The sequence below is a fragment of the Aspergillus saccharolyticus genome (genome assembly GCF_003184585.1).
Source record: "Aspergillus saccharolyticus JOP 1030-1 unplaced genomic scaffold BP01scaffold_21, whole genome shotgun sequence".
NCBI classification, from domain to species: Eukaryota; Fungi; Ascomycota; class Eurotiomycetes; order Eurotiales; family Aspergillaceae; genus Aspergillus; species Aspergillus saccharolyticus.
In genome coordinates, this window is record NW_020290631.1 from 390,243 (window position 1) to 406,256 (window position 16,014).

At 53.7% G+C, this 16,014-nt stretch overlaps 7 protein-coding genes and 1 non-coding gene across 8 annotated transcripts; 5 read left to right on the forward strand and 3 right to left on the reverse strand.

Moving 5' to 3' along the window:
- Positions 1-22: 22 nt before the first annotated feature.
- Positions 23-827, forward strand: BP01DRAFT_424351 (uncharacterized protein; the record flags this gene model as incomplete). Its single annotated transcript, XM_025579691.1, has 2 exons — positions 23-92; positions 139-827. 2 exons carry the CDS (start codon positions 23-25, stop codon positions 825-827), a joined length of 759 nt encoding a protein of 252 aa, XP_025430288.1.
- Positions 828-1,181: 354 nt separating this feature from the next.
- Positions 1,182-2,400, forward strand: BP01DRAFT_383799 (alpha/beta-hydrolase; the record flags this gene model as incomplete). Its single annotated transcript, XM_025577447.1, has 2 exons — positions 1,182-1,334; positions 1,444-2,400. 2 exons carry the CDS (start codon positions 1,182-1,184, stop codon positions 2,398-2,400), a joined length of 1,110 nt encoding a protein of 369 aa, XP_025430289.1.
- A 1,563-nt stretch (positions 2,401-3,963) lies between these two features.
- Positions 3,964-6,114, reverse strand: BP01DRAFT_383800 (uncharacterized protein; the record flags this gene model as incomplete). The annotated part of the gene is made up of 2 exons (XM_025577448.1): positions 3,964-4,269; positions 5,950-6,114. The coding sequence occupies 2 exons, from the start codon at positions 6,112-6,114 to the stop codon at positions 3,964-3,966; spliced, it is 471 nt and encodes a 156-aa protein (XP_025430290.1).
- On the forward strand, positions 5,105-5,196 carry BP01DRAFT_t197. The gene has a single exon. It is a non-coding gene; the product is annotated as a tRNA-Arg (tRNA).
- A 487-nt stretch (positions 6,115-6,601) lies between the features above and the next one.
- BP01DRAFT_383801 (uncharacterized protein) lies at positions 6,602-7,276 on the forward strand (the record flags this gene model as incomplete). Its single annotated transcript, XM_025577449.1, has 2 exons — positions 6,602-7,015; positions 7,070-7,276. 2 exons carry the CDS (start codon positions 6,602-6,604, stop codon positions 7,274-7,276), a joined length of 621 nt encoding a protein of 206 aa, XP_025430291.1.
- Positions 7,277-7,660: 384 nt separating this feature from the next.
- BP01DRAFT_392830 (phosphatidylserine decarboxylase family protein) lies at positions 7,661-9,028 on the reverse strand (the record flags this gene model as incomplete). The annotated part of the gene is made up of 2 exons (XM_025578177.1): positions 7,661-8,665; positions 8,756-9,028. The coding sequence occupies 2 exons, from the start codon at positions 9,026-9,028 to the stop codon at positions 7,661-7,663; spliced, it is 1,278 nt and encodes a 425-aa protein (XP_025430292.1).
- Positions 9,029-12,691: 3,663 nt separating this feature from the next.
- On the forward strand, positions 12,692-13,597 carry BP01DRAFT_86823 (uncharacterized protein). The gene is made up of 3 exons (XM_025580183.1): positions 12,692-12,959; positions 13,017-13,310; positions 13,371-13,597. Exons 1-3 carry the CDS (start codon positions 12,794-12,796, stop codon positions 13,526-13,528), a joined length of 618 nt encoding a protein of 205 aa, XP_025430293.1. The 5' UTR covers positions 12,692-12,793; the 3' UTR covers positions 13,529-13,597.
- Positions 13,598-14,344: 747 nt separating this feature from the next.
- BP01DRAFT_383804 (uncharacterized protein) lies at positions 14,345-16,014 on the reverse strand (the record flags this gene model as incomplete). Its single annotated transcript, XM_025577450.1, has 2 exons — positions 14,345-14,450; positions 14,501-16,014. 2 exons carry the CDS (start codon positions 16,012-16,014, stop codon positions 14,345-14,347), a joined length of 1,620 nt encoding a protein of 539 aa, XP_025430294.1.

Sequence of the window (16,014 nt, forward strand, 5' to 3'; positions counted from 1 at the left end):
TTCATCCTGTCAGAGATTGAAAATGAAGCTTTACCTTGTCACCCTGGCCTTGCTGGCCGGAAACGTTGCTGCGGCTCCAGTTCCGTCAAAGGGTATGTGATCTGTCCCAGTTCAGATTGCAGTGCTCACGGTTGTTAGATGGTCTCACCGTTCATGCAGCCCGGTCAGAAGCTGCTGAGATGATGGGTATCGCAGCGCGAGGTGATGATGCGGATGATGCCTACCACACCATCACGCCTCACAAGCGAGGTGATGATGCGGATGATGCCTACCACACCATCACGCCTCACAAGCGTGGCGATGATGCGGATGATGCTTATCATACCATCACTCCTCACAAACGTGGTGATGATGCGGATGATGCCTATCATACTATCACGCCTCACAAGCGCGGCGACGATGCCGACGACGCTTATCACACCATTACTCCCCATAAGCGTGGCGACGACGCTGACGATGCTTATCATACCATCACACCTCACAAGCGCGGCGATGATGCGGATGATGCCTACCACACCATCACGCCTCACAAGCGAGGTGATGATGCAGATGATGCCTACCACACCATTACTCCCCATAAGCGCGGAGACGACGCCGATGATGCCTATCATACTATTACCCCCCACAAACGCGGCGACGACGCTGACGATGCCTACCATACTATTACCCCCCACAAACGCGGCGACGACGCTGACGATGCCTACCATACTATTACCCCCCACAAGCGCGGCGATGATGCTGACGATGCTTATCACACCATCACGCCTCACAAGCGTGGCGACGACGCTGACGATGCTTACCACACCATCACTCCCCACGACCATTAAAAGTCAAAATCGATGTTTACGAAGCCTAAAGCAGTGAACAGCACTGAGTTCCGCTGGAATTGATGGCCACGACAACGACAAAAGGGACGAGGGGTCGAGCAAGATGTGATTAGACAGTGGATGTAGTGGGGAATCATGTACGGAGACATAGGCCCAATACACTAGATTTGGGACTGGCATGTGTTGTAACTGGCCCCTGACCGAATTAGTCTCATGCCTGCCCCACACCTTAAACTGCTTTTTGGAATTGGCGCTATGCATAAGTAGAGCCTGCGACTCTTGGATCGAGTTTTCAGGTGTAATTCGAAGATAATCATTCAAGAATACCCTGCATGCAGGCAACGCACGGTGACTATGGCTGCTGCTGAAACATACACCAAGCATACCCACGTCTACAAGACCCATCATGCCACAGACATTCATCTCGACGTAATCGTCTCTTCAGGAAACAAGGAGTTGTCACGCACTGCTAAGCCTGTTTTACTCTGGTTTCATGGTGGTTACCTCGTAAGTCAACCTTTCGGGTAGAAAAGCCCTAATTGCTTTCCAGCCGCAACGTCCGTCAAATAAAAAGAAAAAAACAAGGCACTTCAACCACTAACCATCCCCCCAAAAGGTAACAGGAAGTCGAAACGCCATTCCCGGCTGGCTGCTCCACTACGCTCTGTCGCACAGCTGGACTGTGGTCTCCGCGGACTACAGGGTCCTGCCTGAATCCACCGCACTCGCCACTCGCGAAGACGTGATCGCAGCCTATGAATGGGTCGCTGGGGGATCCCTCAGCCGCCTCCACCCGGGATGCAATGCAGACTTGGACCAGATAATTCTCGGCGGGGCCAGCGCCGGGGGATGGTGTGCGTTGGTCACTGCGCTGCACTTTTCCACTCGACCCTCCGACCACGACCAGCAGACAGACGAGAGAACCCTCCCGCCGCGTCCCCGGGCGCTCTGGCTTCTCTACCCATGGATTGACCTCGGTAGCTCGAAGTGGGCGCAGAGCGTCACGCTGCCGAGTGCAGCGCCGGTGGACCCAGCCACAAGGCAATCCCTGCTGGCTGCGATCCCTCGTCAGATCGCACGAGGCGAGACGAGCGTGGGCGAGGACTTTCCCGCATCGGAGGCAGAGCTTCGAACGAGAAAACGCCTCCCCTTGCTCTACGCGATGCTGGAAGGAGGGGCGTTTCTGGATTATCTGACGGGAGTGTCGGGTTTCAGTGAGCGGGTGGTGCAGGTGGGGCTGGACCGTGCAGTCGACGGGGATAGTCGTCTGAGGGCCCTTTTCCCGCTATCGTGGGGCTCGTTTACTTCTGCCTTTCCAGCAACGTGCCTCGTGCATGGCACGGCGGACCGTGAGGTCCCTTGTGGCGAGAGTGAACGGCTCGTGGCCAAGCTACGGAGGCGGGGGCTGGAAGTACAGTATTTTCCCGTTCAGGGAGCGGATCACGTTTTCGACCTCGAGTTGCCGTGGAGTCTGCAGGACGCTGGTGAGGGGCATCAGCCCAGCGCGACTCTTGTGCGGGCATTGCGGGCGTTGCAGGGATTTCTCAAGGAAGTAAATGGGGTGGATCGTTGAGGATAACCTCAGCTGGCTTGTTTCTCCGCGGCAGCACCGAGATTTGCCACTAGGAAGTTTGAAGAATGCGAGATCGACTTTGTAGTTTTCACAGTATTCCCTGTCTATTCTCTAGCCCCTCATCCATTCACTTGACCGTTGAGAGATCGACACTGCGAGCACTAACCCTAATGGGGGAGCAGCAGGAGTCTTGCAGGAGGCGAAGGCCCAAGCACGGTGTCAGATTCTACTTGACCCCGCAGTCAGCAGGACCGTACTGCACATCTCCTCAAGTCCAGAATCAAGATTTGACCAAGCATTCGCTGGTTTGCCCGGCATTCTTGGCCGTCTACTGCAGGCTGGTGGAGCCGCAAGTAAGCCTTAACTTATTGCCGCCGGCCCCCCGACGGCCCCAGTTTAATCGTTTCGTCGATGACTACTGTACGTTTATCTGCTTATCTTTTTAGATGCACTTGGTACCGTGTCGGGGGCCATTCAGTCTCCGACTCCGTTAACACGAGGGGTTGTGAAGAACCCACAGATAACGTAGCCGTCAGGCAGAAATGCAAATGCCCGGAACATGAGACCCCACAAGTGCTTATTGCCTCTGCTAATATGATTTTAGAATGACGAAGAAAGCAATTCTCTTGGCGGCATGATTGGTCGAAAGAGAGAGCGAAATCATGTACCTAATACGAAAGATGCAATCGCTTTCCAGTTGGGGCACACCGATCAACAGAGGAACAATGCTTTCGAGGATCTACCCTACCGTCCTGTCTCGACTTGGTGGGATTTTTTCCTGCCCAAGCGATCGGGAATTTAGGAAAACGTTCTATCTGGCAAGATATAGCCCGCAAATGCATTCAGTGTCGGCGTGGTTGTCATCCGGCTACGTGGTACAGGCAAGTCCCGACGGAGATACTGTAGGTCATGTAGATTTCGACCATCAGATGCTGCCGTGATTCAGAATAAGTCTCCCTCAATTTCCTTTGTCTGCTCAGATCCTGACAATCAATGACACTAGTAATGAGTAGATAGTTAGGCATAATGCCAAGTCAGGTGAGAGCAACGCCCTTCATCTGGGGAAGCCTGTGTCGCAAATGCTGTCTACCTTCTAAATCGCACTTCTGATATCTTCATCATCCATATTTTAAGATACGTGATAATAACGTCTATCTGTTCGTTCTCCAAGCAGTAGTTTACAGGGAACTGTAACCCTCATGGGAACGCAGGACAGGGCGGACAAATAGTACGATGGTCAGGGTGGTGAATTCAAGAGGCCATTATACCATGTCTGACTCCGCATCTCAGCAACGTCATTGAGCCTGCCCCGGACTGCACAATAGTGTACAAATGCAGAATTCAAGTTATGATTACAAACAATGTACAACCCCCTTGTAAACCTCCGCTCACCGCACCCCCCCCCCCCCCCCGGTTCCCTTCCCATGCGCTTCAACACCAACACATCAGATCCTAGTCCAAACGATAATAATCCAGCCTTGAGTGCAGATGAACCACGCCGATACCAGCATCGGGTTGGTGATAGCATCCACCGCGAGAGACCAGGAAGCTAACGCAGACCGGTCAAATTGTTATCAACAGATTTGTACTCTGCTCCAAGGCGGGTAGTGGATGTCCGATTGAGGGGGCCGCGGCACACTCGGGCTCAGTCCGGTAGAAGAAGAGGACGGTGGCGCAGGTGTGGAAGAGGGTCATGGCCCAGATGTCGTGGGTTCTGCACTCGGAAAGGGCGTCGTTGACATTGTGCCTGTACGACGATGGTCGAGTGAGAAGACACATCAGACTGCCGCCTGCATGTTTCTGAGTACGTTCTCCTGTCGTGGGAATGTTCGTCTTCGTGGTTGAGGTCGGACTAGACTCTTCACATACCTTGGCAGGGGGCTTTGAGTAAGCGCAGCAACTACCATTCGCAGAAACACCCGTGACTAAGAACTTAAGATATTCGTTCGTCCTGGTCACTGTTGCCGATCTGGCAACGAGAGACCTATCGAGGGGGTCCCACTGTCGACGGATAGGCCGAGAAGGTCTCGCGGTGTATGCAAGGCAGGAGATGGTGACATTGCTTGATGAACTGAGTAATCTGCGGTTGGGATCCCATTGAATCGTTTGAGACGGTAGACGGTGTATTGAACACGGGACTGTAGACATCTGGTGGTGCTAGGCTGGGAAATGAGATTTCGACCCAGCTCGGCAGTGGAGGGGATCGAGGGAAGTGCAGAGGCGAGATGGGTGGAATGTCTTGCAAAGAGGGAAACTGAAGTCGATGTGGCAGGAATTGATGCAGCATACTGTAGATGCACTCTGCATTCCAAGCCCTACAGGCTCTATTGTACCAGGCGGGGTCGGGGACCAACTGGGTCTCGCCGCCCTTTACGAATGTCCAACAGAGGATAGCCTCTTCCGCATGAATCTGGGCGTACATGTTCGCGATAGAGCAAGCACTGTAGCCTAATGCGGGTATATCCAATCATATCCCGAAACATCAACAGTGCACATATGCGCATATGTCCAGTTGCGGTTCAACCCCGCCCTGGAATGCCGCTTGGAGGGCTCTTCCGGACCGGGAGGTACCTGTTGAGGCTACACTCGTTCGCTGTCTCGATCGAAGGCCAACCCCAGGCATCCAGACACCTGGAGTTCCGCAGCCTCAGGCAGAAAAAAAGCGGGTCTATCTCCAAGTTCCTGTTACACACCACCAACAATCGCCGCGGTGGTGTAGTGGTATTAACATTGCAGAGCCCCCGACTTCGAGAGCGGGTGGAGTGCAGATTCTGGGTTCGAGTCCCAGTCGCGGCAATCTTTTTTTCTTTTTTTGCTCGTTTCTCACTGGGTAGGCGTCATGCAGATGTCATCTGGAATGAAGTTCCGGGATGAGGTGATGAGAGGGCATTCATAGCACGGGACGGGGCTGTGGTTGGTTGGCCTGAGGTGTCTGGGGGTCAATGGGGCCCGCACGGCAGCAGTGAGTGGAAGTACTACACGGTTTAGAGAACCTTAGTAACTAGGCTGATAAGTAGTAATAGGAGAAGATGGCCTGTCGCACGTGAGATATGTCTGAGGATTATCTACATGGGATTTTCGGCACGCATTGGTGGTGAGCTAGGCTAGGCTACCCGGAGAGGTACTTGATGGTATAAGGTACAAATCATGAATAAAGGAAGGTGTCCCCTGACTCCAATTGGAAGATTGTGTTCGACACTCCGCCGGGATAGTTATCCTGTATACAAGAGTGTCGAGAGTGGATCTACATGTCCCCCTCGCAGGCTAAAGGATCGCGAACGGATCGTTCCGTCCCGCCCCGCCCCGCCCCCCCCACCGTAAGTTGAGAACATCAAAAGATCATTTGAGCTGGTCATCGAATTGAATCCATAACCACGAAAGGAGTCATATTTCCCGCCCTCTTCAAGCAAACTTGCTCTGCCGTTACACACACAGATACTCTAGAGAGCCGGACAAAGCCCACCTAGCCATCTGCTCGAGCTTCCTTCAAACAACCACAACCCTCACTTCCTTCGAACTTGGTTTGGGTGAAGATCCTCTGCAAATTACAACGCGGGCCCCGGGGGAGCCAGCTTTCAAATTCGAGCTCTCAGAGAGTTGAGTAGCCAGTCGCTTGATCTCGGGCTCAAGACGGGCAATCTGCGCACGCGAGAAGTACTTGTTCATCGCGCTGCGTCGCACGCGGTGATGGCGGTGGCCAACGGTGGCGACCATCGTCTGTTATTCGTGCTTGGTACATTGTTGGGCAGAATCGTAGATAAGCTCGGCATGAGTAAGTGCTATCGACATTCTGCCTCGCTAGGCTTCTCTGCATAGCAAGGCATAAGTGTGTGCAAAGGTCTTATTTGCCAGTAATAAGTGTAGCATCTTCGGAGTATTTGGCAGATCACATTCTATTGTCATTTTTTTTTTCACATTTCTGCAGACCAGCCTGGGAGACAGTAAGAACAGACATCCACGTACTTCTTAGTTGGAGATTGGTGTAACAAACGAAGAGGTTGCAAGTACCGCAAGTGATACCATCACGGGCCTTGGGTTCATATCTTGTCTCGGTAGGGCACATGAATCAATGCTAACCTATATAATCTTCAAATGCCACCCAGTAAGTCAAAAACAAACAACAACTGACCTCAACCCGCCAGGTCCTGCTCCCTTGCTTCATCATCTGCTCATCCGCTCATAACCTCTTCAGCCTCTCAGCATGCGTACAACCCTCAATCTTCAATTCCTCGCCGTGCTTGCCCTTGCTCTGGGTCTTTTCGGACAACCTATTACGGAACTCAACTCACCGTCAACCACGAATAGCCATCTCGCCGTCTCCGGCCCAAACTTTGCGGCACCCGAACCGGAGGTCGATGCGTTGATTGTTTCCCTTCTTCGAATCGGCGCCAATGTCATTGCTCTCGATAAGACCATTTCCACGCTTCAACTCCACGAAGACAGCGTCTCGCTTATGCAGGCCCAAATGGAGGCCATCAACCGCTCCATCGAGGACATGAACGCTCAAGCGCTCGCTCTCGACTATCTCGACCCGGTGCAGAGCAAGCGTGTGACAAGTAATACTGTCATCCTGAAACCGACGTACACCCATCTACTGAAGGTCATTGCGGAACAGGTAGGCGACCTTACTTGACTGATCCGTTCTTACTGACCGTTGGTGGGTTGTTAGAAAGGAGCGATATGGGTGCTACAGTTTGGCAAGCCGATGCATGACTGGCTGGGCGACTTTCGAACCCTGTTACTGGTGGGAAACGTGGTTCTCAACGCCATTCTCACCATCCCCGATGGGGCGCTGATTGAGGCAGCGTGGGCACTTCAGGATCGGGAGTTTCCCCCCGTTCAGGCGCTCTTTCATGGTCCTTATCCGGAACTATAGATAGTGATGCCTAGCGGTGCGGAAGGAGAGGAGATCTGGGGGAAGCAGCAAGCAGTAATCTGAGTAAATGGAATCATTTGTTCGATCATTTATGCGTGTATAAATCCGGGCTCCCTTCGCATCCCATTTCTCAAGAACCCATGCATACCCAGTCTCGCACGCAGACTCCTCTCGCATGTGACTCATGCTACCCTAAAAAGGTGGTTGAGCCAGAATCAAACACCTACTTTGGTCTGTGTGACGACGTATAGTTGAGAGAAGCAGCACGACCGATTGCATTCCGACACAGATGTATCTACAAGAGTATCCAATGACTCCAGTCCACCAAAGTCAATCAGCTTCTCTGGTCACCGTACCGCAACAGCATGCACCTATACACATCCATCATACCTCAGCCAACCGACTATTGACCGCCACACACCTCCCCTCATACCCCGGGGCCTGATCCAGCGCCTCCCCCACAAACGCCTCGAACCGCAACTTCACCCCTGGCTCAAACAGCAAGCAAAACGAGCTCCCCCCGTAATGAAAACTGCCAATCTCCTGACCCTTGACCACCCGCTCCCCTTCCCGCACCGTCGCCACGCAGCTCGACACATCCGCCATCCCAATCGCCAAGAACCCCACCGTCCCCAGCGCGGGGTTGTCCGCCTGCAGCAGCACCGCCGTCCGGGTCGCCATCGAGGAGATCATCGTCAACGAGAGGTCGGGCGCCTGGCGGTCGGGACAAGACCGCCCCGTGGCGGGATCGCGGTGCTCGAACCCCCGGGCTGGATCGGCGGCGAAGTACGTGCCGCGGAGCTGGCGGACGCTGACGACGGTGCCGGTGCAGGGGGCGTGCCAGCGGTGGTAGCTGAAGGCAGAGAGCCAGGCCTGAAAGACGGTGCCGCCGGCGAAGAGGCGCGCCGTCTGGCGCTGGGTCTCCGGGGTGTCGCCGAGCATCTCCTGCAGCGCGTAGACGGTGCCCTTGAGCGAGAAGGGGGCGGTGGCCGGGACCTGGTGCACGAGGGCGTGGGGCTGCGATTCGCAGGGGTTGGTGAGGACGCGGTCGTCGGCCGGGCTGGCGACGGGGCGCACTCCGGGCCGGAAGCGTCGCGTGAAGAAGTCGTCCCAGGAGCGGAAGCCGTAGTTGGGGAGGGCGGGGTCGCAGAGGAAGGCTTGCTCGAAGCGGGTGGGCCGGAAGGTCGTGTTGTGCGCGTTGGCCACGACCTCGAGGAGCTCCGAGAGGGCACCGGCGGACACCCACCCCCCCTTCCCGGGGTGGATTGCCTGCGCGGACGCCGGGGAGGTGAGGTACTGCCCCCATGTCTCGAGGATGGCGTGGAAGTGCGCGTTAATGTCCTGCCGCGCGAGGATCTCGGACCCGGTTCGCGTGTTCATGAACCATATCTGTCGGGGTTAGCCATGATGTTGTTGTTGTTGTCTGGTGGGATTGATCGCTTGTCGGGCATCCAGAAACAGGGGTAGGGAGTTGCTTACCAGGACTTCGTTCATGGGACAGGCAATTACGCACTGCTTCTCAACAACCGACGTCCATGCGGGCACCGTCCGGATCACCTGGTCGATCGCATCGATCAAGGTCTTGTAATCCCGGATATGGGCCGGCCCCGCGTGGCTGGACGCTCCCAGGAACTCCTCGGGGATCTCACTGAAGGCCTGCGCAAACAGCTCCAGCAACTCGACATCGCTCTCGATGTGGCTCCGTAGCCCCTGCACCGTCGGGTCCTGCTGTCGGTGGTCGAGACAAAACATGCTTGAGAGTGTTGCCGGGGCGAGAGGAGAACTGGTGGATGCACTGCACTCGAGGAAGATTCAACGCAGGCTCATGGAAGGCACACTCCGTGGTTTAAAAAGAAGTTGGGAGGGCTTGAGTCAACCCATCCTATGCGCAATGCCTCATCGCTCAGCGAGAAGACCGCAAAGTGTCGCAACGCTGGCTGTCATATGCCCCGGCCGATGGAATGAGGGCAGGATGGTGTCTTTAGCCCTCTTGTTGGCGGGACCAACGGCCCCAGCAGAGCGCAACGGTCTTTGCAGACCCAGAACCAAAGCATGATCTGCTCCTCGCCTTGATCGGCAAGGGATGCGTGGGTGAAACCTGGTAATTGATTGATCGAGTCAGTAAGGGGAAGAGGGGGTTTCTTCCGGATCGGAAATTGGCATGTCCTGGAAGAATGTTGGTAGGGGTCCTCCGTATGTTCTCAACAAAGCGACCTCAAATAACCCTTCCCCCCTTGCGTTGCTGCGTGCGTGGAGATCTTCCCCCAACCACGCATATATCGCTCACTGGCTCTTTCATCTGACGAACGGATGTCCTCTACGCGGCTTTGGCCTTGGAAATAACGTTATTTCGAGTATGTAGTACGTAATCCGGGGTAAATGCTACTGAATTCTCCGAGGGAAGAGAATTCCAAGGCGTCATTTTCGGCTCCGTGGTGACATCAAATCGTCTCTGACCGCTAAGTTCTGGCCCTGCACGAGGCGTCTGCTTCAACAACATGCGTTGCTTGGTGTTGTGGAACGAAACTGATTCAGGATGTCGCCTGGTCCGAGAAACCGCATTATACAAGGGCGTTTCCCATCCATAATCATGTCTTCAAAGCGCATGCTACTGGTTGCTACCATCGTGCTTGAGGCTTGTTGAGTAGCACTGCTGTTGATACTTCGCGGTAAAAAAAGAAACACGTTGTCCTGGCTGATCCATTGAATGATTTGTCCAATGACCTGGCATACAATTGGCGCATTGTCTTGGGGGGCCCTGAATATGACTTGACTGATGACTCGGGTATCCAACTCTTTGGATCCGCGTGTTGGCCTGTGGTGATGAGGCGAGCGAGTCTGACGACGAGTTCTGGTATTTGAGAAATTGCCATCTTCGACAAACCTCTTCAGCGTCGCATTAGTTCCTGTCAAAACTGCTCATACCGTCTTGTATCATGTTCTTCTCTGTAATGGATCATACCTCCATGGAAAGTTAGAAACCTTTGGTGTATGGCGATTGATGATCCTGTTGGTGTCAGGTGATTTCCCCTCGTGCCCTAACTTGGTATAGCTTCACAATGGGTCATCTCTTTGGTTTAGCCCTACCTCGATATGTAGAACCCACTGTGTCCAGCAACACTAAGCTTAACCTTGGATCAGTCTGTGCTCGCAGATCATTGTCTTCTGAATTAGTTGGGCAATCAGACACTTACAGCTTACCCCGCTCGCAAACCCCAACTTCGCCTCGCTGACATCCACGATCCCACCGCGGTCTTCCTCGCATTAAACCCCCTCGCAACAGCCGCAACCAACAGTCTCATACTCCCCGCCCCCTGCACTAGAACCGTCTGGCCTGGCCGCACAACATCCGCCAGCCGCAAACCGCATGCACCGCCACAGCCAGGGGCTCGACCAGCAACGCTTCCTGCAGCATCTGCAACAACCCCTCATCTGGCGCGCAGATCCTGGAGCCAGCCTTGTGCGGGGTAATGCAGTTCATGATATCGAGCAGCGTGGCTTCGAAGGGAGTGGACAGGACTTGGTTCACCAGCCACGGACTTCGGATACGCATCACCGCAGATCTACACTTCATGCTATGGCGATCATGACAATTTGTACTCTCCTCAGATCTTCCCTAAGCTTTGCGAACTGATTTGATAGACCTTCCACAGGTAGCGCAAGCTCAGTCTTGAGCGAACAGTGAGCTAACATCTAGCTCAACTCTCAATTGCTTGGAAGCTCCCGATCCACTGAGGACAAATCGCGTGTCCATTTGCATTATACAGCCTGGCCATGGGATTCTGCATATAGCCCTTCTGAATAGCACGGTGGGTTTGCTCGATCATACACCACATAGCCACCGTTGAGCGATATTCTGTCGACTGTTCCTTCATGACGGAATGCATCGTATTTCATCTCAAGACTTCTGGCTTGGGGAACAAGTTCTCGGGCACGCCGGGCCTGCTGTACCGGGGTTTGGGAACTATCCATCGTTCTTCTGGCGAGATGGATAGAATCTGATTCTCGGAAGCGTCGGCTATAATCATTTGCACTGGAAGGGGGAACTTTCGAAGCCCATTGACCATGGTAACTGCGAGACAGCTGCTGGCTTATGGGTCTGGTCTGCAATCCAAACTAGCCGGCTGTGCGAGTCACCTAGAGGCAGTACAACGGCAAATGAACGATTGCCACTACGTTCACTGACTACTAGACTAGGGTTCTGAGATGACTTAAGAGCCCAGGAACCAGCCCTCTCGGAATTGAACAATTCTTTAGATAGGTATCTTCTTTTACGCCTTACATCTAATGGTCTTACGCGCAAATACTAGAAGTAAGTCCGTCCGATCAAATCCAAGACTTAGGCCAGCTATCTCGAACGGATGAGGTTCGTGGGATCCAACAAGTTGAGCATCGTCCTGTGACGGATTCGGACGACTTTGACTCTGTATCGCCCTGGTAAGGGTAGGCCCGCCACACAATTCACCATGGCTAAGTGGCAGCAAATCTCCATCATCTCGTTCAACAACATGATCTTCCGGGGCCGGCTGTGGAATCCACCAACCAGTGGTGGTCTGTTCCCGACAACCCCATATCATACAAGAACTGGTGCATCAGACTTGAGGGAGATTCTCATCATGGGTTACGCAATCCATGAGCCGCTATCATGGACGATGGCGAGGGCGGCTCGAACCGTCACCAGAGACCGACGTGAAGTTGGACTGTGCTATAGGGAGAAATGCAGTCATGCGACGATTCCCAATAGGCAAGAGTAGAGACAACAGTTTACCAGATCGATCTCAATCTCGGAGTCCGGATGATACAACAACCCTTTGTTCTCAAGTATGATGTCATGACTTTTGCCCTAACTTGGCCGGCGGAACGACTTTCCTTCTAAAAACAGTTGCGCTGTTTCCAGCTGCCAGAGCAGCTAACAACTGTCTCACCATTATGTAAAGCTTTTCAGCACAACTGAATGATTGCGCATGAGAATTGTCGACGTGGTCCGCGTTCAGAAAGGTGGATTAGGTTCAGGCGGTGCATATACGGACGGATGGCTGTCAATTCCCTGGACAAACCCCTCCCTTAATAAGCTATGCATCCAACAACACGAGGCTCTGCTCGTAATTGACTCAGGTCTGCTGGGGAGCGAGACATGGTCCGGCCACCGGGGCAGGGAGTCGTGTGATAATTTTAGTACCGTAAGCTGAGCTTAAACCGGGGAGATACATGGGATTTCTTGGTCTCCCGAGCGCAGCCGGGTACGAGAAGCGGAGTAGTTATCCTTCCCTGGGCTGTCCGGTATAGTTCTATTTCTGGTAATATCTCAACGCGGATCACACTGCAGATGGGGCCTGTATAGCTTCCCCAGATGTCTATAAAACCCTCCCAAGTGTCCCCTCATCCTGGGGTCGAAATCATCAGCAGCATCCAACACACTTCCAAATCAGCCAGCATTCTTACTCTCACTAGCTATACTTGCATTCCAAGACATCCTTAAAGATCCAGTTGCAGTTGCCAGACTAGACCGTCTTCACAATGCATCTCATCTCCCAGTCCGCTCTTCTCTTTGTCCTCGCCTCCGCCGTCTCCGGTGCTCCTCTGGCGGTTCGCACCGACAACGAAGTCTCAATCACCTTCATCGGCGCAGCCAATGCTCAATTCACTCAGAGCTTCCCTACCGATGGCTCCACTGTCGCTATCAGTAAGTCTTCGTCCCAGTCAAGATGGCCTCCTCGATGGCTAACAGCCCCGTCTCCAGCCAATCCCCTCAGCATCTCCCACATCGCCTCCAGCACAGCCGGCGTCACCTGCACCTTCGCGGGCATCGACCACTCCACCACGACCGTCTCCGGCGCCGTGACCGTGGATGTCGGTCCCCCTCAGACCCAGATTCAGGGATCCTGCACGGCGGCGGGCTCCCCGGCGCCGCCGCCCTCGACCCCGAGCACCCCCTCCTCCGGAGGCCAGGGATCCGTTGCCATCACCTTCCAAGGAGCTGCCAACGCCCAATTCACCCAGTCGTTCCCGCTCGACGGCACCTCGACGGTCATTAGTATGTCACACATTCTTTGCCTTGAGGTGTTTACTCAGAAACTAACCATTGTCTCTCCAGCCAACCCCCTCAGCATCTCGCACATCGTCTCCAGCACTGGCAACGTCCGCTGCACGTTCAACGGCATTGACCACAGCGTCACGACCGTCTCGGGGGTCCAGACGGTTGATGTCGGTCCGCCCCAGACTCAGGTGAATGGAGCTTGCACTGCTGCTTAGACGGAAATCGAGGCGGTGGTGGTGGAATGAAGAAGGACGTCTGCGGACCAAGGTGGGAGCGGTGTTGGGGTTATTCAATGCCGGGTTGCTATCATTGATCTCTCTTTTTGTTCTAATCAAAGTAGTCGGGTTCTTGACATTCGAAGCGGTTTCCTGAGTTCATGTGGTGTGGCCTGAGATATGTGTGGCCTAGTTATGGTTATTAATACTATCCTTAATCATACACCAAACTGTCTGTTGATGTGAAAAAGTATGACACCAAGCATAACGATTATTATCTGATAATTGGATGGCATCGCTAGCATTGACCACGTAAGAATGTGTGAACATGCAATAGCATGGAAAAGTTCTAGTCAAGGGGCCTACTTCAGCTTGAACCATTCTGAAGGTTAGAACTGATCAACGTGGATTCTACACGACTCCCCGGAGATTCTATCACAGCAAGCAGCGGCTGAATGATTCCTGTCTGGACAGACCATGCGCACCACGAGCACCTCGCAGGAGTCCATATTTTATGGTCCCTTTTCCCGGCTAGCAACATCGTTCATATGGAGAGCCATTCCTCCAGGCGATGCTCTCATACATTTCCGCAAAGATACTCTCATCTTTTCTGTCGAGGGAGGGGATATAAGTTTACAAGGAGGGCCTGTTAATCTACAATTCTCAAGCTGTGCTTGAACCTTACGATGAATGCACTAAAAGTAGAGACAAAAAAACAAAATCCTTCAACTTTCACTATGGTATTCGCGATATCATCAACGTTGCCTGAGAGACGCACAACCACGACAGATCTCAAACATGATACTCATTATACCTTTAATCCAGTTTTCCATCCGACACACAGAATACGCACCCCCACCCATCCACCTGCCACAGGACCGTCAAAAAGTCCGCCGACGGAATGAAATCGTAACCCCAGACCCTAATAACACATCAACGACTCCCGGCAGGATCCAGCGGGCGAGATCATACAGCGTCAACACAGCGAGCGACGACGAATACATTACCCAGCATACCACGCCGCAGACCTGGCCCACCTCCAAGCTTCGCACCCGGTCGCCCACCCCGTCATACAGATCGACGATCGCACCGATGATCCCGGCATTGATCATCGTCGTGAATCCAGTCAGCACGTCCCAGACGTGGACGTGCCGCGAGACCGCTTCCCTCGTCACGCCCTCCGGCGCCACGATCAGGAAGAGCAGATAGTTACTCCAGACCCCCACCACGCAGGCGAGGGCGAGATGCCAGCCCCACCCGGTCAGCAGATCGGTGTAGCGCAGTCGCAGCGCCCAGCCGTCGCGGGAGGTGGCGGGGCAGTTATCATCGGGGGTGAGCTTCAGCGCCCAGGATAAGTGAATCGCGGCTCGCATGTAGGCGATCCACCCCCCGGTGTTGATCCAGTTAACCATCGTGTCCAATGCTCGTCGCATTCGGGGTTCCAGTTGCGGGGGTTGAAACTCCCACTTGATTTCAAGTTTACACTCCGTACGGGCGTGGTGGTGGTGGTTGTCATGATCATGAAGCACAAGTGCTTGGTGGTTACTGTCTTCATCAGCAGCATCAGCAGCATCAGCATAATCATCATCATCATCATCATCATCATCATCATCATCATCAGCATCAGCATAATCATCACCAGCAGCATCAGCAGCATCAGCAGCATCAGCAGCATCAGCATAATCATCGTCATCATCAACAGCATCAGCATCAAGCACAAACCCGCGTTCATAGTCCGCAAGCGGCCCGAGATATCGAGCAACCACATCCGAAACCGAGGTGTGATCATCCACCTGTTCATTAATAAAGTCAATCACCTCGTTAAACACTGCATCACTCAGCAGGTAATCATCAAGATCGCTCAGGTCGTCATCAGGACAGTCTGCTCGAAGACGAGCGACATAACATCCATCCATTTGGTCATCGAGATCGTCAATCAGTCGATTACTGCGAAGATTGTCAGCAACCTTCTGGTCCTCGTCAGCTTGACGTGCAGCAGGATTGCGCGCCCTCAGGCTATCAAGATCGCCAATAAATTGGCTAATGGCTTGATGGTCGTCAACGACTCGGTTGTCGTCATCCTCGTCATCTTCTCGTTGGTCGTCCCAGTATCGGTCGCCGGCCGACGTGAAGGGACTCGGATCGTTAGCGACTTGCTGATCGTCAGCATATAAATGGGGAAAGAATCGCTGGCCCAGATTGGGCTGATCGTCGGAGTCTTCTCCACCCTCCTCCTCGTCCACATTGACATAGTCTTCGTCGTGGTCATCTTGCTGCTGCTGCTGCTGCCAGCCAAAGTCTTGGTAGCCACCACCGACTGACGGATTGTCAGGGTCTTGCTGGTGGTGGTCCAAGTTCTGGGGAGTGTCAATCTTCGGAGGTCTGTCAACATCCTCAGCACGGTCCATCATACCTTGCTGGGTCTCCCCCAGACTATTGTTCATAGCCTGCATGATCGACTCCGGGAGGGAGTTACTGGGAGACAT